Source organism: Panthera leo, chromosome A2 (genome assembly GCF_018350215.1).
Source record: "Panthera leo isolate Ple1 chromosome A2, P.leo_Ple1_pat1.1, whole genome shotgun sequence".
Lineage (NCBI taxonomy): Eukaryota > Metazoa > Chordata > Mammalia > Carnivora > Felidae > Panthera > Panthera leo.
This window is the reverse complement of record NC_056680.1, coordinates 138253953-138278779: the sequence shown is the minus strand read 5'-3', so window position 1 is coordinate 138278779 and position 24827 is coordinate 138253953. Positions and strand designations below refer to the sequence as shown.

The 24827-nt window shown below is 38.9% G+C and overlaps 1 protein-coding gene across 5 annotated transcripts in view; it reads left to right on the top strand.

Annotated features, from left to right (window-relative positions):
* The window catches only part of AASS (aminoadipate-semialdehyde synthase), a 61299-nt gene that overhangs the window by 16504 nt on the left and 19968 nt on the right, over positions 1–24827 (top strand). For 4 of the 5 annotated variants that reach the window (XM_042923191.1, XM_042923183.1, XM_042923197.1 and 1 more), the window contains 11 exons: positions 1295–1362; positions 1471–1617; positions 2550–2628; positions 2756–2883; positions 4277–4425; positions 5834–5956; positions 6346–6457; positions 21164–21223; positions 21387–21454; positions 24096–24217; positions 24405–24531. In XM_042923191.1, coding sequence (XP_042779125.1) covers positions 1295–1362; positions 1471–1617; positions 2550–2628; positions 2756–2883; positions 4277–4425; positions 5834–5956; positions 6346–6457; positions 21164–21223; positions 21387–21454; positions 24096–24217; positions 24405–24531 — 1183 coding nt within the window. The remainder of the gene's footprint in view (positions 1–1294; positions 1363–1470; positions 1618–2549; positions 2629–2755; positions 2884–4276; positions 4426–5833; positions 5957–6345; positions 6458–21163; positions 21224–21386; positions 21455–24095; positions 24218–24404; positions 24532–24827) is intronic. The other variant, XM_042923205.1, reaches the window with a different exon arrangement.

Sequence of the window (24827 nt, the reverse complement as noted above, 5' to 3'; positions counted from 1 at the left end):
ATACACTCAATTATGTATGAATCTCAAAAACATTATGCTGAGTCAAAGCAGACACACAAAAAAGAGTATATACTTATAATTTCATTTATATGAAACTGTAGAAGTAACTATTCTCTACAGAGAGAAATGAGGTCAGTGGTTTTCTGGGGCAAAGGGTTGGAGAGGACTGAATGGGGTGTTGGAAATATTCTATATCTTGATTAGGTCAGTGATAATATGGGTGTGTACATATGTTCACAGTTATCAAATGATACATTTTAAATTGGTGTGTTTTATTGAATACAAATTACTCTTTTAAAAGTTGACTTAAGAAAAAAGACCAAAGAACATTTCAAAGGGATACAGAGAGGGCAAGTTATGTTCCTAAAAAGAAGGGGAGAATGGATGATGAGGTCTTTGCTATGGGTATGCTGAGTTTTTGTTGTTTGAATCCAAATTGAAAAATCCATGAGGTGGTTGATTAGTTCTTGAAGTGAAATGTCTGTGTTAGAGATACAGACTTGGGGTCAGCAGCATACAGAGTACTTGAAATTTAGGACTGGATGAGATTAGCTAAGGAAAAAAAAGGAGAGATTGAAGAGAATAAGGCCCTGGACAGAATCCTGAGGCTGATTAAGGCATAAAGAAAGGGCAGGGGACACTAGTTTAAAAGAAATGGGCAGGGAAAGAGGCACCTACAGATGTGGGAGGAAAGTTTTCAAGTCAGAGATGCTAAGGGAAGAGAGGGTTCTAATAAAGAGGGATTCCATGTTGCCAAATATCTCTGACAAGTAAGTCAAGATCTGACAATTGTCCACCGAGTTTAATTAACTATTTAGGTCACTAAAATTGCTGACAGCGGTCACAGGTAGGGCCAAGGGTGACCTCGTTTTGCTTGTTCATTAGTTTTGGTTCAAGAGGAATGTAAGTGTCTTTAAATGTTGATAAGAGTGAACTAATAGGGAGGGATAGTGAAAGAAATAATAATTCAAGAGTGAATTCCTTAGAGAAGGAATGGGAAGAGATGGGATCTGGAGCAAAGGTGGAGAGATTAACCTTAGAGAAGAAGACGGACACTCTTTCCATTTTGGCAGATTGAAAGTGGAAGGGATAGATAGAGAGATGCAGCTGAGATAGTACTTTTGATGGCCGCAAATTGAGGGGATGGATAAGGTGACCACCGGGACCCCTTCCAAATCTGAGATGCTGTGGTCTGTGCTTCCTCAGAGCACCGAGCAGGTTGGAGAATGGTCAGAGAAAACAGCTTCAGCTCCTCCCGACTAATGGTTTTTCTGTTGGTCTGATTCTGCAATAGGGATGATCAACATTTTACATGGAATGGGGTTAAGGCTCCTTGCTTTGGGACATCACACACCTTTTATGGTGAGATGTGTATTTTGTTTATCATTTTGAAAATACATATCACACTTTAAGAACAGGTAAATGTCTCAGGATGTAGACTAATTTGAATTCGTGTGTGCTTGCTTTCAGCACATTGGCATGGCTCATAACTACAGGAACAGCAGTCAGGCTGTGCAAGCCATCCGCGATGCCGGCTATGAAATATCTCTGGGTTTGATGCCAAAGTCGATAGGGCCCTTGACATTTGTGTTCACAGGGACTGGTAATGTATCTAAGGTAACTTCTCAGATACTTCTAAGAACATCTGCTTTCTGTAAAGCAGTCAAAACCCTGAAACTAACCCAAAGGATGTGAGGATTTTAGGGATATTTTAGAGCCCTGCTTTTTGGATGAGTGGACATTCTGTTTTTGGTACTTTTCTTACCTATGTACTTTTCCCACAGTAAGAGAGCAGTGATGGTCCAAACTCATTTTCTTTGCTCTTGGTTGACTCCAAGCTGTCAGGGGTTTTGAATGCTTTTTCTTTTTAAAGGGATAAGTCATTGTTAATGGTATAAAGGTCTGTTCTTAGAGAGGTCTGTTTTACCTTCGTCACTGGGTTGTCCAAAAGTTTGGAATTGACCACAGGATGTAAACTTTTTTAAATGACTTGGGGTTTTGCCAGTAAGATTTTAGAAAGCCTAATTTAGGATTGTAATTCATACTTTCTTCCTTTCGGGGTGGTTTTGAGAAGACATTTGTGATCCCCCAGAGAAACTTGTAATTGTAAAAGAGATCTTTCAATGAAAATATTTTACAAACAGGACATCACTATTTGTATTATACTGTGAGATAGCCATCTAATTTTTTTCCATAGGAAATATAATTCCTCACTTGAAATAATTCTGCAGTGGAGCAAACGTAAATAGGAATATTTTGTTATGTTTTCATTTCTAAGAACCCTTGTGTCTCCTCTGGGTAACTTAAATAAAAAAAAGTAAAAGTAAAGCTCCTTCCAATTAATGCTGTTTCATTAATAAAATAAATAAAAACTGGTTTGTAGGCTGTGTGCCAGAAGCTTACCTGTACTTCTGGGTTGCAATCCTCGCTGTAGGGCAGGACAAGTGGAGCTGTGTAATTGTGGGGAAAGCGAATTGGGATCCTTGCGGGAAACCATGTTGGCTTTTGTCCTATTGATTTTTAGATTTGTACTCATGCATTATTTATAGGGAGCCCAAGAAATCTTCAATGAGTTACCTTGTGAATATGTGGAGCCACACGAATTAAAAGAAGTTTCCCAAAATGGAGGTAAGGGGGAGGAGGATGACTGCATGTATCTTTTACTGTTTTTAACAGTTTCTGTGTTACCATATTTTATCACCATAAACCTTTATCATTTGTCACCTACTTTACTCATTTCTTTCTCTTCTGTAAGACCTGAGAAAAGTCTATGGGACGGTGTTAAGTCGCCATCATCATCTTGTCAGGAAAACAGATGGTGTGTATGATCCTGTAGAGTATGACAAATATCCTGAGCGCTACATAAGTCGTTTTAATACTGATGTGAGTATCACACTCTGCTTCTGTGTTGGTTGCTCATAACACACTATTGTTAGGTTGTTTTCAAGGAGAAAAATTATGAATGTATATATTGTTTTTCAGTTCCCCATAATGACTCGTGAGTCCTTTGGGTTGGCCTTAGGGGTTGTTGGCTTTTATTGATGTTTGGAGTGGCCTTTGCTTAAGTGGTTTTGCTGGATATGTTCTTTGCTTCGCTGCCTCTGTTTCCACTTCAGGTCTGCACATGCCCAATAACTCTAAACCATTTCCCATGGGGTGTTGTTTTCTGTATTTATCTTAGACTAGTTAGTACTGTTGGCAAAACACAATGTCTATGAGGTTTCATCTCAACCTAGGTTTATCCCACCTATTGTCACAAATTGCACTCATAACCTCAGCCAGCTATCTTGAGGCATGGCATTGGTTACAGGGGACTAGGGTGAAACAGCTACATAAGCAAAGACCCATCCCCACTGTACAAAAAGTTACGTACAATTCAAAACCTTCTGATGGAGACACGCTGGCCTCATCTTCTAAGAAGAACAATGTATTTATATGTTCTGTACTCAGTGGTCATGCAAAGTCCTCCTCAAAATAAACCAAAAAAAAAAAAAAAAAAAAAAACCAAACAAAAAGTGCATTTATTGTGGAAAGAAATGTTTTAAATAACTTTAAGTATGTTTGAGTAACAAGATTCTAGATTCTGGTATGAAATTTAGCTGTTCTAGCATATAGAGCATGCTATAGAGAAGAACTCTTACCTGTAGCTTGAGAATGCCTGAGATTTTTGAGAAGCAAAAATTATGAAACTAGTTTCAGACTGAAAAATTAAAAACCTAGTAAATTTACATCCCTCCTCTTTTCCCCAATCACAGAAGTGTTGGTGATTGGATGCATCCTAAAACTTATAATGACCTAGTTACCATGTATGTATGCATGTAGTACATTCGTCCATGGAGCTTACAGATGTTATCTGATTTAATCTTTACAGCATTCCTTTGAGGAATGGGGTACGTATTATCCCCATCTGGCAGGTAAGGAAAATAGAGCCTAGAGAAGTTGAGGTAGTGTGATGTAGATCACACTCCTGGTGGTTGAGCTGGAAATAGAGTGCTAGGTCGCTTGATTCTGTCCTTTCCTTTTTCTTGGCCATGCATTACATTAGAGAACAGAAATATTAATGTATTTATGTTCACATATTTCTCTATCATGGAATAATTCTGGGTGGGTATTTATTGTCTTCACCTCACAAAGCTACCAACGACCTGGCAAATAACAAAGTCAATTAGAAATAACATAAATTATTTCTCATGAACTTTACTGATAGTTCTCTTTCAGCCTACTTCGTTGAAATTCGCTATTGCCTGTCTTGTTGAACTTGGCACTTGCTTTACAGATTGCGCCCTATACAACTTGTTTAATTAATGGAATCTACTGGGAACAAAACACCCCTCGATTACTAACTCGCCAAGATGTCCAGAGCCTCTTGGTTCCCGGCAAGTCCTCGGTTGCTGGTGTGGAAGGCTGCCCCACATTACCACACAAGTAAGGACTTCCCTTCAGTAATGATGGCAGTTTGTAGCAGCTGGACCCACTAGTTACGGTATCATTATAGGAGATTCGTGTATCACCAGACTTGACCATTAATGACTAGTTGTCTGCTTTATCTTACTTGATCTCTTGGCAGCATTTGACAGTTAACCTTCCTTCCCTCTTGAAACTCTCTTCCCTTAACTCCACACGAAGCTCAAAAGTAACCTCAGAAAGATCTGCGTCCCCAGCCCCGTCTCCCTCTAGTCTGTTACTTTTTTTTTTTCTCTGAAACTCACGATCATTTATTTTCCTGTGTTTATGATTTTTCTCCCTCCTATTAAAATTTAATCTCCTTAAGGATAGCGGCCCTATTTATCTTGGCTTCAAGTACCCAGTACGTTGCCTGACATGTAATTTGCATTCAAATAATTATTAAATGTTGAGTATATAATTAATCAATAAATATTTGTGAACGCTTCACCTGCCTTGCACTCTGCTAAGCTAAAGGACAGAAAAAATATATGATTGCTACCCTTAGGCATGTAGCTGGCAAGAAGTAAATGTCAAGAGAATGCTAGGAACAATAAATAGCACAAGAATTGAGAAGAAACTGGGAACGCTGGGCTCAGCAAGGCTTGAAAAGGAGGACTGAGGGGAAAGAGAATTTCAAGTGATAGGATTGGTGCCTGATAAATACGGAACCACCAAAGCACAATTTAAGGCACAGCAAGTTAAGACATTAGCTCCAGTGCAGGGTTTATAAAGGCAAGTGGTAGTTGGAGACTGGGCAGGGAATTTTTGGTCAACCACTAAAGGATTTCAAAAGCTGGGCTGAGGCTTTTGTTCTTAATTCTAGAGGTTTCCCTGTATTAACATGGAAAATTCCGTAGTAGCTCTGTAAGCACAGACTCATCCCCACTGTACCAAAAGTTACCTACAATTCCAAACCTTCCGAGGGGGCACACTGACTTCACCTTATATGAAGAACAATGTATCTGTGTGTTCTGTAATCATTGGTCATGCAAAGTCCCCCTCAGAACAAACCTTGTGCCACTAAGCAGGGTGCAGACAGTGTCATCAAATATTCATAAGTTATTTAGAGCTGGCTAAATAGGTTAACTTTAACTAGGCTGTTTGCTGTGATTTCTCTAGGGAAGGGGTTTTCCACTTTGATTTTTTCTCCTCCCCCTCTGTTTCTCCTTATTTTTGTGTGTGGAGACTAAAACTCATCTTGGGAAGACTGTCTATATCCTAGAAGGATACAGTGTCCTGAACAGTGAAGTGTAGGGAAAAAAGCTGAAGAACCCAGGAAATATTTGGCATCCACACTGAAAGTTGTTCCAAGCACCTTTCACTTCTATTCATTTTTAATCTTGTTGAGAATTCCACACTTTCATCTGAGTGTTGATGTTATTTTCAGACTTGTGGCAATATGTGACATTTCAGCTGACACAGGAGGATCTATAGAGTTTATGACTGAATGTACAACGATAGAACATCCCTTTTGTATGTATGATGCAGACCAGCATATTATTCATGACAGGTAAGTTTGCTGGGGCTGCAGATGATAAGAGACACATAATAATACATCACTTACTTACCTTGGTATAGTAGTTTAAAGTATTCAGTATTTTACATTTTTATGAAGGCTATGCAAATACCAGAGATATGCTCAAACATATTAAAAAATTTGGTAAAAAAAACAACAACATGCAAATTCAAACACTTAAATACATGCATACTATATTTAAATGGGAGATGGGTGGCTGAAGAAGGGAGGTTTTGGTTGAAAAGTCTTGTTTCTTTTCTTACACACTTTGATACCCAGCTTTAAATTATTATGACACAAATGCAATGGTTTAGGCATCTGGGAAAGTTAGAGCTTACAGATAACACTGTATACATCTGAATAAAGCATCTTGCTTCTCCTAGTGTCGAAGGCTCGGGGATTCTGATGTGTTCCATTGACAATCTGCCAGCACAGCTTCCAATTGAAGCTACAGAATACTTTGGAGACATGCTTTACCCTTACGTTGAAGAAATGGTAAGCTGACTGGCAGCATCCACAGCAATTCTGTGGCTTTCGACAGAACTGCAGCGTGGTCCTAGGGATGTCTGGTCTCCTATATCTAAGAAATCTGTTGTAAAATGGAAGGCCAACCCTCCCTCAAAAGTATTTATAGACACTCTTCTATATATTCTGCTAGCTTGTCTCATGGGGAATAGAATTAAATAACTGCCTTCATAGTGAATTATAATAGCATTTATCTTCCATTATTCATATTTTGTTAAGAAAGTGGCCTCTGGGGTAAGATTTTCCTTTTTTTCACTCTTCCTGCCGTCTAGGTCAATGCATGTGAGAACATTCTTACTGTGCTGTGATTAATAGATTTGAAAAATCAGAAATACAGAGACTTATTGGATGTTAGTCACTAATGCTTAGTTAAGTGACAGCTTTTGTTGTGGTCGTGTATTTTTCTCTGTAATCAATGATCGACTGCTGAAACACCGTGTTCTCTAAATTCCATTTCGTTTGCCAAAGATAAGCACTCTTATTTCAGTGTTTATCTTTCTTTTTTTTTTTTTTTTTAAGAGAGAGGGAGAGTATGCACACGAGTGGGAGAGAGAGGCAGCAGGAGAGAGAAGCTTAAGCATAGAGCCCGAGGTGGGGCTCGATCCCGCCACCCTGGGACCATGACCTGAGCCCAAATCGAGAGTCAGACACTCAACTGACTGATCCACCCAGGCACTCCCAGTATTTATTTTAAGCGTTCATACTCTCTTTCTCTGTTTAGAATTTCTATTTTTTCATACATTATGAATGTACTGTTCTTTATCACATAGTCATAGTTAGAAAAACCACTTTATAGTCTTTGCATCATATTTCCCAGTTTCTGGGTCAGCTTGGGGTTGAACTTTATTGATTGTCTTTTCCCTTGAAAATGGGTCAGGTCATAGTTTCCTGGTTTTCTCCAGTTGAATAATTTTGGAGTGTGTCATGGGTGATGTGGATAGCTATGCTGTGGAGATTCTGGATCGTTACATTTCTCTTCAAAGTGTTGACTTTTTGTGTGTTTTAGCAGGCATTTAATTTGGCTAGCTTTAAATTGAAAACTCTGTCTCACCTGAGGTGGGGAGTAGCTCAAATAAAAGTTCAGCTCTTTGCTTTCCTTGGGCTGCTTGACCTGCAGATGCTCAGTTTGGGGGTTATCCTGAGACTCGGAATAGGGTTCACATGAAAGTTGGACTTCACTTTTTCCGAATCTGTGCCCTCTGCCATCCCCCCTCACATTCTGGAGGCTGTGGTTGCTCTGGGTTCCATTCCTGTTTTTAGATCAGAAAGTAGTGAGCTGGCTGCGTGTTTCTATGTCTTTGCACCACGTTGCCCATCCTGGGCAGTGCCAAAGGCTGGGCAAAGGAAACTACTGTGATGGTTATTTCTTCCAAGTTTTGACGCTCCTCCAAAAACTGCCCGCTATTTTTTCATTCTCGGAAGCCCTCAAGTAGTTGGTTTTGTTTGTATTTTGTCCAGAGTTTGTAGTTGTTATCTGCAGGAGGAATGGTCCATTAGAGCTGCCCACAGGCCTGAAATGAAATGCGCCAGTCATAATACATAGAATCAACTGGACTCTAGTAGACTTTTGGAGTATGTAGAAGAGCTGTTGGTGAGCCTTTGGCTTTAATTCATCTCTTTGAATGCTTAAATGGTGTGTTTTCGGTGCAACTCTTCCTCTATATGGGCCTGGTTTGTCTTGTGGATGGATTTGACTGTTAATTTCTTGAAATGTGTTTTTGTATGGCTGCTCTAATATCACTTACCACTTAAAAAAGTTTTTATAAGCCATTTTCAACTCACAAATTACTACGTTTCAAAACTTCAGTTATAAGTGTATTTCCATTGGACCCTACAACAGCTTTTCATTCCTATTTGTCTTTAATCAAAATTGCCATTCATTGGGGTGCCTGGGTGACTCAGTCAACTGAGCGTGTGACTCTTGATTTTGGCTCAGGTCACCATCTCATGATCTTGTGGGTTCGAGCCCCACATCAGGCTCTGCGCCGACAGTGTGGAGCCTGCTTAGAATTCTCTTTCTCCTCTCTCTCTGCCCCTCCCCTGCTCCCTCTCTCTCTCTGTCACTCTCTGTCTCTCAAAATAAATAAATAAACATTAAAAATGTATTCATCCAGTAGAGTTGATCTCATATGGATACTAGGAGAAAAGCAAGCCAGTTTAATGAATTCCCAGTAAAGTGTGATTCAGGGTTAGCCTATGTAATTGATGGGGGATAAGTACATTGATTAAATATAATTTTTATTAAAGAACAATATATATTTTTACATTATATAATAGCATGAAAATTAAAGTGTCACATACAAGTGATACATAAGTATAGAGCATGTTAAATTACCAAAAAGACACCCATGTGAACACTACGTAGATTAAAAAAAAAAGCAATGTTAGCATTCCAGAAATCCCCTTATACCCCTCCCTCTACTGTCCCAGCTCTCCTTTCAAAAGATAACTACTATTGGGGTGCCTGGGTGGCTCAGTCAGTTGAGCGTCCGACTTTGGCTCAGGTCATGATCTCACGGTTCGTGAGTTCGAGACCCGCGTCAGGCTCTGTGCTGACAGCTCAGAGCCTGGAGCCTGCTTCAGATTCTGTGTCCCCTTCTCTCTCTGCCCCATCCCTGCTTGTGCTCTGTCTCTCTCTGTCTTTCAAAAATGAATAAACATAAAAAAAATTTTATTATTTTTTTAATTTTTTTTTAATGTTTATTTATTTTTGAGACAGAGAGAGACAGAGCACGAACAGGGGAGGGGCAGAGAGAGAGGGAGACACAGAATCCGAAACAGGCTCCAGGCTCTGAGCTGTCAGCACAGAGCCCGACGCGGGGCTTGAACTCACAGACCGTGAGATCATGACCTGAGCTGAAGTCGGACGCTTAACCGGCCAAGCCACCCAGGCACCCCAAAAACAATTTTAAAAAAAAGATACCTACTATCTTGACTTGTATGTATGGATTAGTTTTGCCTTTTGGGGGGACAATTTTATTTTATTTTTTGACAGTATTCATGAAAGTTTAAACTCACTTCTGATAATTCCATTAAACTTCTTGGATTTGTTTATGTTCTTTGTTTTTTTTCTTGGTTTTCAGTAAATTCTTATCACTTAATATGCATGTTTTTTATTTTTATTTTTTAAATGTTTTTATTTATTTTGACAGAGAGAGAGAGAGAGGATGCGTGAGTGGGGGAGGGACAGAGAGAGAGAGAGGGAGAGAGAGAATACCAAGCAGGCTCTACATTGTCAGTGCAGAGCCAAACATGGGGCTCGATCCCAAGAACCGTGAGATCATGATCTGAGCCAAAACCAAGAGTTGGATGCTTAACTGACTGAGCCACCCAGGTGTCCCTGCATATTTATTTTTAATTGAATGCTGGATATTGTGTATGTAAAATTGTAGAGATGATTTGAGGCTCTTTGGATGTCGTGTAATTTTCTCCAGAGAAGATTTCCTTTGTTTCTGGCAGGGAGAAAATCACCTCAGTTCAGTGACAGAAGGGCAAAGCCAGGCTTTAGATGTTTAGAAATCTGATGTCTTTCAATTCATCATTCATTTGAAAATGCAGTCTTTCAGCATCCCAAATGAAAATCTGGCATTGACTGGGGTCCCCTTCAGCAGAACTGAAACTCCAATTTTTATTACAATATTATTTAAAGTTGGCCAAAAGCCCTTCCCAGTTTCTCTGCATCCCAGCTGCCACTTCCACATTGGCAACTACACCTATGGAAAGTGGTGACAGATGCCAGACTCATCACTTTGGGCTTCCTTCCCCAGAATTATGGTGCAGCAAGTCTTATCTATCTTAAAATTTTTTGGGGGGCGCCTGGGTGGCTCAGTCGGTTAAGCGTCCGACTTCAGCTCAGGTCACCATCTCACGGTCCGTGAGTTCGAGCCCCGCGTCGGGCTCTGGGCTGATGGCTCAGAGCCTGGAGCCTGCTTCCGATTCTGTGTCTCCCTCTCTCTCTGCCCCTCCCCCGTTCATGCTGTGTCTCTCTCTGTCTCAAAAATAAATAAATGTTAAAAAAAAAAATTAAAAAAAAATTTTTTTTTTAATTTTAACTTCAGTATAGTTAACATGTAATAGTATATTATTTCATGTGTACAATGTAGTGATTCAACAATTCTAAACATTACTCAGTGCTCATTTTGGTAAGTGTACCCTTAATCCTATTGACCTATCTCATACATCCCTTCACCCACCTTCCCCCTGGTAAGCATCTGTTTGTTCTTTATATTTAAGAGTTTATTTTTTGGTTTGTCTCCTTTTTTCCTTTGTTTGCTTAATTCCACATATGAGGAAAACCATGTGGTATTTGTCTTTCTCTGACTGACTTATTTTGCTTAGCACTATATTCTTTGATTCCATCCATGTTGTTGCAAATGACAGGATTTCATTCTTTTTTAAAATAATTATTTATTATTTTTGAGAGAGAGAGAGAGAGAGAGAGAGCACAAGCAGGGGGAGGGGCAGAGAGAGAGAGAGAGAGAGAGAGATACAGAGGATCTGAAGCAGTTTCTGTGCTAACAGCAGCCAGCCTGATGCGGAGCTTGAGCTCGCCAACTGCGAGATCATGACCTGAGCCGAAGTCAGATGCTCAATCGACTGAGCCACCCAGGCACCCAAGGATTTCATTCTTTTTTATGACTGAGTAAAATTTCAGTGTGTGTGTGTGTGTGTGTGTGTGTGTGTGTATACACCACACCTTTTTTATCCATTCGTCTATTAATGGATGGATGGGCTGCTTCCATGATTTGTCTATTATAAATAATGCTGCAATAAACATAGGGGTGTGTATATCTTTTCAAATTTGTGGTGTCATATTCCTTGGGTAAATACCCAGTAGTGGAATTACTGGATCATATGGTAGTTCTATTTTTAATTTTCTGAGAAACCTCTGTACTGTTTTCCACAGTGGCTGCTCCAGTTTGCAATCCCATCAACAGTAACAGTGCACAAGTGTTCCTTTTTCTCCACACCCTTCCCAGCATTTGTTGTTTCTTGTGTTTATGATTTTAGCCATTCTGACAGGTGTAAGGTGATATCTCATTGCAGTTTTGATTTGCATTCCCCTGATGATGAGTGATGTTGAGCATCTTTTCATGTGTCATGTTGACCTTCTGTATATCTTCTTTGGAGAAACGTCTGTTCATGTCTTCTGCCCATTTTTAATTGGATTATTTATTTGTTTGTTTTGGTGTTGAGTTATATAGTTCTTTATATATTTTGAATACTAAGCCTTTATGAGATAATGTCATTTGCAAATATCTTCTCCCATTCAGTAGGTTGCCTTTTAGTTCTGTTGATTGTTTCCTTTGCTGTGTAGAAATTTTTGTTTTGATGTAGTCCCAATAGTTTATTTTTGCTTTTGTTTCCCTTGCCTTAGAAGACTTATCTAGAAAAATGTTGCTATGGCCAGTGTTGGAAAAATTACTACCTGTGCTGTCTTCTAGGATTTTTGAGCTTTAGGGTATTACATGTACGTCCTTAGTGCATTTTGAGTTTATTTTTGTGTATGATGTAAGAAAGTGGTCCATTTTCATTATTTTGCATATAGCTATCTCCAAAAACCGTTTGTTGACAAGGCTGTCTTTTTCCCATTGGATATTCTTTCCTGCTTTGTCAAAGATTAATTGACTATAAGATTATGGGTTTCTTTCTGGGCTCTCTATTTTGTTCTGTCGATCTGTGTGTCTGTTTTTGTGCCAATACCTTACTGTTTTGATGACAACAGCTTTGTAGTGTAACTTGAACTCTGGGATTATCATACCCCTAGTTTTGGTTTTCTTTTTTAAGATTGTTTTGGCTATTTGGGGTCTTTTGTGGTTCCATAAAAATTTTAGGATTGTTTGTTCTACTTTTATGAAAAATACTATTGGTATTTTGATAGGGATTGCATTAAACCTATAGATTGCTTGGGATAGTATGGACATTTTAATAATATTTGTTCCTTCAGTTCATGAGCATGAAATATCTTTCCATTTGTTTGTGCCATCTTCAGTTTCTTTCATCAATGTTTTCTAGTTTTCATAGTACACGTCTTTCACCTCCTAGCTTATTGCTAAGTTTAATAATAAACTCCTAAGCAGTAATAAACTCCTAAGTTTATTGCTAGATATTTTATTCTTTTTGGTGCAAAGGTAAATGGAATTTCTTAATTTCTGTTTCTGCTGCTTCATTATTAGTATATTGAAATGCAGTGGATTTGTGTACATCGATTTTGCATCCCATGACCTTACTGAATTCATGTGTCAGTTCTAGTAGTTTCTTGGTGGAGTCTCTAGAGTTTTCTATATATAGTATCATGTCATCTGCAAATAGTGAAAGTTTTGCTTCTTTTTAATTTAGATGGCTTTTATCCCTTTTTCTTATCTCATTGCTGTGGCTAGGACTTCCAGTACGATGTTAAATAAAGATGGAGAAAGTGGACATCTTTGTCTTGCTCCCAACCTTAGGGAAAAGCTCTCATTTTCCCCCCACTGAGTGTGATGTTAGCTGTGGGTTTTTCATATAGGGCCTTTATTTTGTTGAGGTATGTTCCCTCTAAACTTATCTTGTTAAGGGTTTTTATAATCAATGGATGTTGTGCTTTGTCATATGTTTTCCTGCATCTATTGAAATATTCATATGATTTTTATCTTTTCTTTTGTTGATGTGATGTAGCACACCGATTCGCAAATATTGAACCAAGCTTGCATCCCAGAAACAAATCCCACTTGATCATGGTGAATGATTTTTTAAAATATATTTTGGATTTTATTTGCTAATATTTTGTTGAGGATTTTTGCATCTATTTTCATCAGGGATATTGGCCTGTAGTTTTTTTTTTTTTTTTTTTTTTGTAGTGTGTTTATCTAGTTTTAGTATCAGGGTAATGCTGGCCTCATAGAATCAACCTAGAAGCTATACTTCCCCTTTTATTTTTTGGAATAGCTTGAGAAGACTATAGGTATTGACTCTTCTTTAAATGTTTGGTAGAATTCACCTGTGAAGCCATCTTATCTTGGACTTCTGTTTGTTGGGAGTTTTTTGATTACTTATTCAATTTCATTGCTGATAAGTGGTCTGTTCAAATTTTCTGTTGCTTCCTGATTCAATTTTGGGAGGTTATATGTTCCCAAGAATTTATCCATTTCTTATAGTTTGTCTATTTGTTGGCATATAATTTTTCATAATATTTTTCATAATATTCTTTTAGTCATTTGTATTTTTGTGGTGTTGGTTGTTATTTCTCCTCTTTTATTTCTGATTTTGTTTATTTGAGTCCTCTGTTTGTTTCTCTCTCTGTTGTTTTTTTTTTTTTTTTTTTTTTTTTTGGATGAGTCTGGTTAAATTTTTGTTGGTGTTTTCAAAGAACTAGTTCCTGGTTTCATTGCTCTGTTCTATTGTTTGTTGTGTTTTTGTTTGTTTGTTTCTATTTTGTTTGTTTCTGCTCTAGTATTTATTATTTCTTTCCTTCTACTGGTTTTGGGTCTTGTTTATTGTTTTTTTTCTAACTCCTCTGAGATTTGAGATTTTTCTATTTGAGATTTTTCTTGCTTCTTGGTATAGGCCTATATTGTTATTAACTTCCTTCTTAGAACAGCTTATGTTGCATCTCAAAGATTTTGGACCATTGTGTTTGCATTTTAATTTGTCTTCATGTATTTTTTTTGAGAGAGAGAGAGAGACGGAGAGACAGAGAGAGAGACAGAGAGCGAGTAGAGGAGATGCAGAGAGAGAAAGAGACACAGAATCCAAAGCAGGCTCCAGGCTCTGAGCTCTTGGCACAGAGCACAATGCAGGGCTCGAACTCACAAACTGCAAGGTCATGACCTGAGCCAGAGTCAGATGCTCAATATTATATTGCTGTTCAATATAAGTATTGTTATCCCAGTTTTCACATCTGTTTGCATGATAAATTTTGTATTTCTTCACTTTCAGTCTGCATGTGTCTTTAGGTCTGATGTGAGTCTCTTGTGGGCAGTGTATAGATGGATCTTGCTTTTTTATCCATTCTGTCACCATATGTCTTTTGATTGGAGCAAATACTCCATTTACATTCAAAGTATTTATGGGTATGTATTTATTGCTATTTTGTTGTTTTATGGTTGTTTTTGAGGATCTTCTCTATTTTTTTTCTTCTTTTGCTCTTGTCTTTAATGGCTAGTTGACTTTCCTAGTGATATATTTGGGTTCTTTCTGTTTTATTTTTTTGCATATCTATTACTGATTTTTGATTTGTGGTTTTTACTTAGTTTGTATATAACATCTTCTGTGTATGTCAGGCTATATTAAGATGATGCCCACTTAAGTCTGAACCCATTCTTTACCCCTTTCTCTCCCACATTTTAGGTATATGGTGTCATACTTTACATCCTTTTATTTTGTGATTTCCTTGACTGATTTTTATAGATATACTTAATTTTTCTGCTTTTGTGCTTCCTACTTTTCTTACTCCCACTTATGTTCTTTCCTTTCCACTCAAAGAGGCTCCTTTAATATTTCCTGTAGGGCTGGTTTGGTGATCATGAATTCCTTCACTTTTACTTATTTTAAAATGTTTATTTATTTTGAGAGAGAGAGAGAGAGCATGAGTGGGGAAGGGACAGAGACAGAGGTAGAGAGAGAATCCTAAGCAGGTTCCATGTTCAGTGCAGAGCCTGATGTGGGGCTCAATTTCACAACTGTGAGATCATGACCTGAGCTGAAATCAAGAGTCAGATGTTTAACTAACTGAGCCACCCAGGCCTCTCAGAATTCCTTTACCTTTAGTTTGTCTGAGAAACTCTTTATCTCTAGTTCTATTGTGAACTATAGACTTGCTGGATAGAGAATTCTTGGCAGAAGGTTTTTTTTCTTTCATTACTTTGATTATATCATGCCACTGTCTTCTGGCCTACAAAGTTTCTTCTTTTTTTTTTTTTTAACTTTTTAAATGTTTATTTATTTGAGAGAGAGAGAGAGAGAGAGAGAGAGAGAAAGCGTGAGTGGGGGAGGAGCAGAGAGAGAGAAGGAGACACAGAATCTGAAGCAGGCTCCAGGCTCTGAGCTGTCAGCACAGAGCCCAACACAGGACTTGAACCCATAAACCATGAGATTATGACCTGAGCTGAAGTCGGACACTTAACCAACTGAGCCACCTGGGCAGCCTTGGCCTACAAAGTTTCTGGTGAAAAATCTGCTGATAGCTTTATAAGGTTTCCATTGTATGTAAATGTTTTCTTTTCTCTTGCTGCTTGTAAAATTCTCTCTTTGGCACTACTTTTTGCCATTTTAATTATATGTGGTTTTGTGTGGATCTCCTTGGGTTGATTTTGTTGGGGGCTTTCTGTGCCTCTTGGATCTAGATTTCAGTTTCCTTCCCTGAGATTAGAGAAGTTTTAAGCTATTCTTCAAATAAAAGTTCTGCTCCCCTTTTCTGTCTCTTCTTCTGGGATCCCTATAATGCAGATGCATTACACTTGATTGTGTAGCTGAGTTCCCTAAGTCTATTTTCATTTTGTATTATTATTTTTCTCTTATCTGCTTATTATTTTTCTCTTAGCTTATAGATAACAATCAAGCTGATTGTTATCTGTCCTTCAGATCCCTGATATTTTCTTCTGCTTTCTCTAGACCACTATTTATTCCATCTAGTGTATTTAAAAAAAATTTTTAATGTTTATTTATTTTTGAGACAGAGAGAGACAGAGCATGAGCAGGGGAAGAACAGAGAGAGAGGGGGGACACAGAATCTGAAGCAGGCTCCACACTGTGAGCTGTCAGCACAGACCCCAATGCAAGACTTGAACTCACAGACTGCAAGATCATGACCTGAGCCAAAGTCGGATGCTCAACTGACTGAGCCACCCAGGCGCTTCTCCATCTAGTGTATTTTAAATTTCAATTATTGAGTTCTTCACCTCTGATTTGTTCTTTTTTATGTTTTCTATCTCTTTGTTAAGGGTCTCACTGAGGCCCTCCACTCTTTTCTCAAGTCCAGTGAGTATCTTTGTGGCCATTAGCTAAAGTCTCCTTAAGCATATTACTCATTTCTGTTTCACTTAGGTTATCTTGTTCTGGTTTTATCCTGTTCTTTCATCTGAGACATATTACTCTATCTCCTCATTTTGTCTAACTCTCTGTGTCTGTTTTTATGTGTTAGGAAAGTCAGCTACATCTCTTGCTTTTGAAAGTAGTGGCCTTATGAAGAAGAGATCCTGTAGGGCCCTGTAGTGCAATGTCCCCTGTTGCCCAGAACCTGGCGCTTCACAGATGTCTCCTGTGTGTGCTGCGTGCACTCTGCTGTTGTGGCTCAGCAGCTTTTTCCTTTAGTCCAGTTGTCTGCAATGGCTCTCTTTGCCTGTTTTGGGCAAGGTTTGATCCCTGTGACGTTAGCAGGTCTGTCTGGGGCTGCCTTAAGCTGGAGTTAGGTCAGACCTGGCTTTTGCCATAGATGTCGTAGCACTGAGGTGCAGTTTGCTTTCCCTGTTTTGTCTCCTGGGAAGCTTTTATAAGTGGGTGGGGCCTGCAGTCAGATCAGCTATCTGCCCCCAACCCACTGCTGTGCCTGCAGTCTGACTAGTATGTGTGGTTCATTTTCTTTCTCCCTGAGGTACGCATCACTTTGGAGTACTGCTGGTCTGTCAGGGCTGCTTGCACCCTGCCAAGCTTGTGGCACTGCTTTGGATGGACTCAGACCAAGAGTGTATTGGAAGGGGTGGATCCGCAGAAGCCCGACGTGTCAGATGTGGGGTGTTAGCAAGGCTTGCACAGGTCTTCTGTGGAGTAGACATTCAGCTGAAGCTGGGCTTGAGGGGGTGTGTCTGCAGGGGAACACTTGGGTGGGGCACACTATTAGCAAGAGAGGTAGGAGTGTATGTGCTATGCTGCTTTCAGCTGGTGGCCCGGTGTTTAGCCTGGGGGGTGGGGCAGGGAAATTGCACAGGCCAGCTCCTTCGTTCCTAGAGAAGTCTTTCAAGGATCCTTGTCTCTCCAGCTCGCACTCTGAGATTAGTAAACAAATCTTCCTCCAATGTACCCCAGGCGATTTTCAGACTGCTGCTTCTATGGTGTGTCTCACTGGAGCTTTTTGTTGTGCTGTCTCTTTAAGGGTAGGGACTCAGTTTCATCTTGCCTTCCAGGCTCTCCCAGAGCCAAACCAACAGATTTTTAAAGTTCCAGGTTTTAAGTCCTGGTGCTTGTAAGAACCTGTGAAATTCGGCCTCTTTGTTTTTCAAAACCAAATGTTACTGGGATTCATCTTTTCTGTGTGGGCTCCCAGTGTGAGAGTCTGTTTCTCTCCCCTCTCTGTGCCTGTGTTGTCCCTCCCTCCTGTGGAAAGTTCTGCAGGTCCCTGTGTCTCAGCCCTTCCCACCCTCTTTGATGTGGCCTCTTTTCATTTAGCTGTGGAGAGTTTGTTCTGCCAGTCTACAAGTCGTTTTCTGGGTTATTTGAACTGATGTGTTTGTTATCTAGTTGTATCTGTGGGAAAAGGTGAGCTTAGGATCCTCCTATTCTGCTGTCTTTCCAGAAAAAAAATTTTCTTTATCTATCCTTTGAAGACAAAAATTGAGGCTTTTCATGTTTTACCTGGTTTTACTCAATGGGAGGATTGGTCTGAAAAGATCTAATTCACCCTTGTTTAGAAGGGAAATGTCCAAAAAAAAAAAAAAAGAGGTTAGAGTGGGAGAGAGCCAAAGCATAAGAGACTCTTAAAAACTGAGAACAAACTGAGGGTTGGTGGGGGGTGGGAGGGAGGGGAGGGTGGGTGATGGGTATTGAGGAGGGCACCTTTTGGGATGAGCACTGGGTGTTGTATGGAAACCAATTTGACGATAAACTTCATATATTGACAAATAAATAAAAAATAAAGGCATTGTATTATGAAAAAAAAAATAGAAGGGAAATGTCCATTTAAAAAGATGATATGTTTTTGCTTACTAAATCAGCAGTTTGATAGTCTCTTAGGCAATGTGACAAAGTTAAAAACATCTGACAGTGAGGTGTTGGAGAGTTTTGGTCAGACTGAGGCAGGTGGTATTGCCTGTGACTAAGCCGGCTTCTCTAAATTGTCACATATTTTTCCTTTTATACATCACAATAGTCTTCCAGACAGTGTGGTGGGATTCTCTTAGGGGCATCTATCTCAGCATTATATATAAGCAGTGGACATTTGTGAAAATGTATGGCTATTTATTGTAGTCTTGATTTGTGTGTATCTGCTTTCCACTAAAATATTAAGTATTTTGTCTCTGTTCTCGTCTGATAACTGTATTGGAGCTGTATTTTCCTTTTTGACGTAAGATTCAGACCCTGTGGCATTGCAGGGCACAGGCTATCATTTTGAGCCAATAGAAAAGTTTGTTTCGCTTGAATTAATTAGATAGTTATTGTCTGCTGGAACAAGGCACACATATGGTTGAAGAAAATGAAAATATACCTTCTGACCTATAGTAGGATGAGGTCCAGGAAGGGGATGAGATAAGTGTGCAATACTGCCATAAAGTGGAATATGACAATCATTAGAAAAATGTTAATGGAGTTGTGGAGGGTGAGGCTCTGTCCTGTTGGGTAAAGTCAAGAAAGGTTTTATGAAAGAGGTGACATTTGAGCTGGCTCTTGGTAGATGTATAGGATCTGTTCGTTTGCATGGGAATGGGAGGCATACTATCTGATGGAGACAGGAGAGCAAAGGTGGGAGTTAATTTGACAGAGGGTTTCTGTGAGCTGTCAAGTCTGACAGAGTAAAAGGAGTATGTTGGTTCCATATTGCAAAGGGTCTTAACACCGGGATAAATAGCTTGAAATTAATTTAGGAGAGCGTGATGAGCTCTCAAAGGTGGCATATGTAAAAGTGACAAGGCATACCATATGCTTTAGGACCCTTGTGCTTGTAGTTCTGTCATGATTGAATTCTAGCAAGGAAGGCAGTTAATATAATAATTCAGCAAGCAGCCTTTTGTTGTCTTTTAGGTTTGCCTTTCTGTAGGTGGACTCAAGACACTTAGTTCATTTTCTTGGAAAAAATCCATATGATTATTGCATGTATCCACTAATATATTTATTGAATATTTACCATTGTATTGCACAGGTAAGATGCCAAAGTGCAGTTCTTACCTTCAAGGTGTGCTTCGAGGCAGATTTTGATTAAGGCTTCACAGAGGAGGCAGTTCTTCAGCTATATCTTGGAGGACGAAGAGTAAGAATTCCATGTAGAGGAATAGCATGTGAGACATCCACCTGGTACAGAGGCATGGGAAAGCTGATGTAGATAAGCAGCTCCACACTGTTAATAGGACTTGAGTTTTGAATATGAGACAAAAGGGAGAATTGAGGTCGGAAAGGCAGACTATAGAGAGTCTTGGAGGCCATATAGGGAGCTAGAGACTTTATCCTGAGGGTATCGGAAAGCTAGTAAATGATTTCAAATAGACACAGAAGAAATGGTCACATTTTTGTTTTAGAGTGAAGGTAAATGGAAGGCGAGAGGTGGGAGGTAGTTCCCATGGTCTCAGTAAGGCCTAAGTAAGGCTGTAGAGTTAGAGATAAACAGTAGAGAAAATGAAGATACTAAAGAGTTCAGTGGTTTAGCCATATGCCAAGTGAAATTCAAATCTCGTCTTATTTACTAATGGCTCCTGGCCTGCAGGCAGGGCTGGTAGGTGAAGCAGTCAGCCTGACAGGGAGTGCTCCATAGGTGCCTGGGCAGAAGAAGCAGTGGGAGGACTGCAGGTATCCCGATTCCATGAGCTTCCCCGAAGGTGCCCTGCCTTACAGATATATATATCTTTTTTTTTTTAATGCCTGTATCCCAGGAATAGATAGCCTAAGTGTCATATGTTTTAGATACATGAAAGTAGTTTTGATATTTATTTTAATACAGTAAACAAATATTCTTCTGCCAGTATCTGGCAGGTACATTTTTGTCTTTTCTTAGCTGGGTGAGTGCTCTAGACTTTAACCTAAAAGGATAAGGAGGGAATGGTTGTCTCACTGATCCTAAGGCCCTGACCATCGGAAGCAATAAAACTAACTTATATGACCTCTACCCTTTGGCAATCTACTCAGGAGTTGGATATCTTGGAAGAAAGGAGGAGGATTAGAAGGATGCTGGGGTGTTAATATGAGAGATGTGGCTTTTGTTGTTGGCCATCTGACTCATTCTTGTGAGATTAATGGGAAGACTGGGTGACTTTTTGAGGTCTACTTGGTCAAGCCATTTTCCCTGACACTTTTGAAATTCTGATGTGCTCATACATAGAACTAATCTTGGTGTGAGGTAGACTCCCTATTGCAGGGTTGGGGACTTTTTGTCTGGAAGACCCATTCTCTCTTCTGATAGAACAATGTCTATCCTTTGGGATAGGATACAGGCCTTCTGAGTGGGGACAATGGCTGCACGGCTTGTGGTGATGTTTGTAGCATGTTCAATATGACACATCTAACTGGAGGGGAAGGATAAACTACTTTGTGTTTTCCACAAGCAAAGATGATTATAATCAAATTTTAGTTTTAAAATTGGAACTTGTACTGAAATAGTATGTTCTTGGGGGGCACAATCCATTGCCTGTAGACCTCTATTACCAATTATTGATATTCAGTGCTCTTTAGAAAACTCTTCTAACTTATTTTTTCCTTTGACTAATATTTTAATATGTAAACAAACACCAAGAATCCTTCTTTGCAATCATTTATCTCTTACCAATCTCATTTTTCTTTCAGATATTATCAGATGCAACACAGCCTCTTGAAAGTCAGAATTTTTCTCCAGTGGTGCGGGACGTAAGTTATAATAGTTTTTTTCCATGAATGTATTTTTTCCACTACCTTCCTCTCTCCCTCTCTCCCTTACTCTCTCCATCTTTGTTCTCTGTCAGTCATAAGCCCATGTTTGTGGGTCTAAAATATGGACACTAAAGAAATGTCTTGTGTCATACACATTTAGGCAGTGATTACATCCAACGGTACATTGCCTGATAAATATAAATATATCCAGAAACTCCGAGAGAACAGGTAAGCATTATTCTTATCTTGGATTTGTTGAGTATTTTTAAATGTTTCTATGTGAGTTCACGATACTAGGCTTATACAATTTTGAAAATGTCTTTAAGTATAGGAAATCCAAACTAAGTGACTAGCTGAAACCAGTGGGAATTATTTTCCTCTGAACATCATTTTGGTTTTCTAATCTCCTGCGTTGACTTGTATGTAAGCAAGTAGAGTCCAAAAAGTTCTCCTTTGGGTAGCACCTTGTTCTTTCTCTAGAATTTTGCATAGTGTTATGTCTCAGGTGTTTTCTCAAAGAACATAAGCACACTAACCTTTTTTGTGGTATTTTCAATCTGGTTTCTAGTTGAGGATTTGGACTCTGTTTCGTTTAGTATGATGTTTAGATAAGTGGGCTCTTATTTAGAAATTAACAGAAGTAGTGAAGAAAGAAAATGGTGAGAGGTCAGTTTTCCCTGGGGATTCTTCTTAGGAGGAAGATGCCAAACAGTAATGTGGTAAATCTACCCAAGAGAATAGTTCTCTTAGAAAAGTACTCAGCTAAGGCCCTTGTTTCTTTAATTGATTTTACTCTTCAGAATTTGAAAACATTGACATTTCTTTGGAATGTTCTGGTCCTCTTCAGCTGATTGCACTTGATTTGTGTTTATATCTGCTCCACTGGTCTATTCACATCTAACAAAATAACCCATGCACTGAATTCTCAGGAGAGACCAGAGTGGAAAAATTAAAAAGAAACAAACTGCCTTAGCTTCTTTCTCAGTTCTTCTATCTATAAGAAATAACGAGATCTGCTAGGATCAAGTATACTACTCCTGTGCTTGTCCATCTGTGTTAGTTTTCTAATAGTTACTTTTTATGTGTCAATGAAATATTCTGGCATAAGATAGCAAGAGTGATTTTTTTTAAGTGGCTAGCACTATAGGCCCATGGGAGAGTTTCTTAGGAAACTTCACATGTGTTAGTTTTTCATAACTCTCTGTATTTTTTGATTCTTATCTGCTGATGATCTCTTATATTGCTAATCCTAATAACATGTCTAACATGACCAGTCACAATGATGTTTTCACTGTTACACTGTTCTTGTAGCAGCAAGTCTGCTAGGACTTCCTGCCCTCCTTCCTAATGGAATATTCTGTCAGGAAACTGAAAATGAAGATTGTATTTTGAAAGGAAATTTAAGTTATCTTAAATATCTTCATTATTCAAATGTTCTCTTCATCACTTAGCACCATGACTATTAACCTGGAGTCTTTGAGGTTGCCCATGGGGTGGACAGTATTAAAATGTAGGAACAAGTTTTAAAAAATGTATTTTGAACATCTTATTTTTAGGCATCAAAAGTGCAATTTATTTACATAGACTATAGAAAGTGTTGTTAGAAAGGATATACAATAACCAAATTACTAGTTCCCTTCTAGGGGTTGAAATGGATGGGGACAGAGGTTAAAGTAGAATCACCTCATCAGTAACATGAGTGTTGGGGTGAAGAGGGGCAGGGACATTTTGTATTTAAATTTATTTGTATTCATGGAGTGCCTGAGTGGTTCAGTTGGTTGAGTGTCTAACTCTTGATTTTGGCTCAGGTCATGGTCTCACAGTTCATGGGATCAAGCCCTGCATCAGGCTTAGCACTGGCAACACAGAGCCTGCTTGGGATTCTCTCTCTCTCCCTCTCTCTCTTCCCCTCCTCCCTGCAACCCGCTCGTGCATACACGTACACACCCCCTCTCTCAAAATGAATAAATAAGCATTAAAAGATACATTTATTTGTATTCACTTATAATTAACGGAAAGGTTAAAGTTTGAGAGACAGCTTGACCTAAAAGATTCCAACAGCAGAGCCTTCTGCTTACGTCTCTGGCACAAAGCCATTTCCATGGTCTTACACTGGTATCTGGGAATTTGATTCAACAGAGTTTTAATGAATATCTTCCATATTTAAGACAAGATTTGTTGAGCATTACTGGGTTTATAAAAATGAACAAGACAGTCACGGTCTTGGAGGTCATAATTTGTAGGAAAGACAGAGAGTTAATCTGACAGGAAGGGACAAATTCCAACAGAATAAACTGTTCAAGCATTAAAATCCTGCCTCGTAACTCATCTTAGGTTTTTACATTTAACCCATGGCATTTGTGATTTCAAAACTATGGTTTTAATTGTTTTCGAGCGACCCTAATGATAAATGACAAGCAATGCCTAATATGGCTAATAATAATCTCCTTCTCAGATTGTTGTCTCCTCAGATTGTTGTGAGGAGGAAATAGGGTTTCTGATGTAAAGCCCCTGGCATGGTTTTAAATCATGTCCCCTGGAAGGATAAAGTGTGAAACCAGGTTACTCAGTTGTGAGTAAGCCAGGCAGTGGTCCAGAATCGCACCTCAGTAGTGGTTGGGAATTCGTGAAAGTTCACGGACAGTCACTTCAGAGAGGTCAGGGTCTGTTGTTCATCATACAAAATCTAAAATAATTAATGGAAAATGTTGGTATAAGGAACTCCTGTTGAGGTTCTTGTTGTAAGAAATGTGGGAAAAATTATCATTTCATGGTCTAAGATTTGGTTTGTTTTGGGGACAGAAAGATTTTGTTATTTAAATTTCTTTTGTTGTTAAAATTTTCTCTTCCTCCCCTCTTTTATTTATAGGGAGCTTGCTCAATCACTTTCAATGGGCACCAAGAAAAAGGTCTTGGTTCTTGGATCTGGTTATGTATCTGAGCCTGTACTGGAATATCTGTCAAGAGATGACAGTATACAAATAACAGTAGGTAAATAGCCCTAAGTTTTAGAGCAGAAGACGAAAAACTGATTTCAAAACGTGCTTACTCTGTGAATTTCAGATGACCATCTTGTTTCTAAACTTTGAGAAATTCTTTTTGGAGCTGTTAAAATGTGTTTTACTCTCTGATTAGTGAAAGGAAATCTAAAAGTTGGACTTTTATATTCTTGAAATAGGCTCTGATATGAAGAACCAAACTGAACAGTTAGGCAAGAAATATAATATTAATCCTGTTAGCATGGACATTAGTAAACAAGAAGAGAAATTGAGCTCCTTGGTGGCAAAACAGGACCTTGTCATCAGGTTAGTATCTAGGTAGAGAAGATGGCCATATATTTTGTTGTTATTTCTCTTTTTCCTTATTTTCTCTTTCTCTGCTCTAAGTAAACTTTCAAATGAAGTGTGTACCCAGATATGACCAAATCATAAGTGTATAGTTCAGTGAATTTTCACAATGAACACACTTTGTAACCATCATTAACATCCAAACACAGAGTAACAGTACTCCAGAAGCCACCCATGTGTCCCATTCCATTATTAGCCCTATCCCCCAAGGGTAAGCACTATCATGGCTTCTCACGTACATTAGTTCTTGCTAG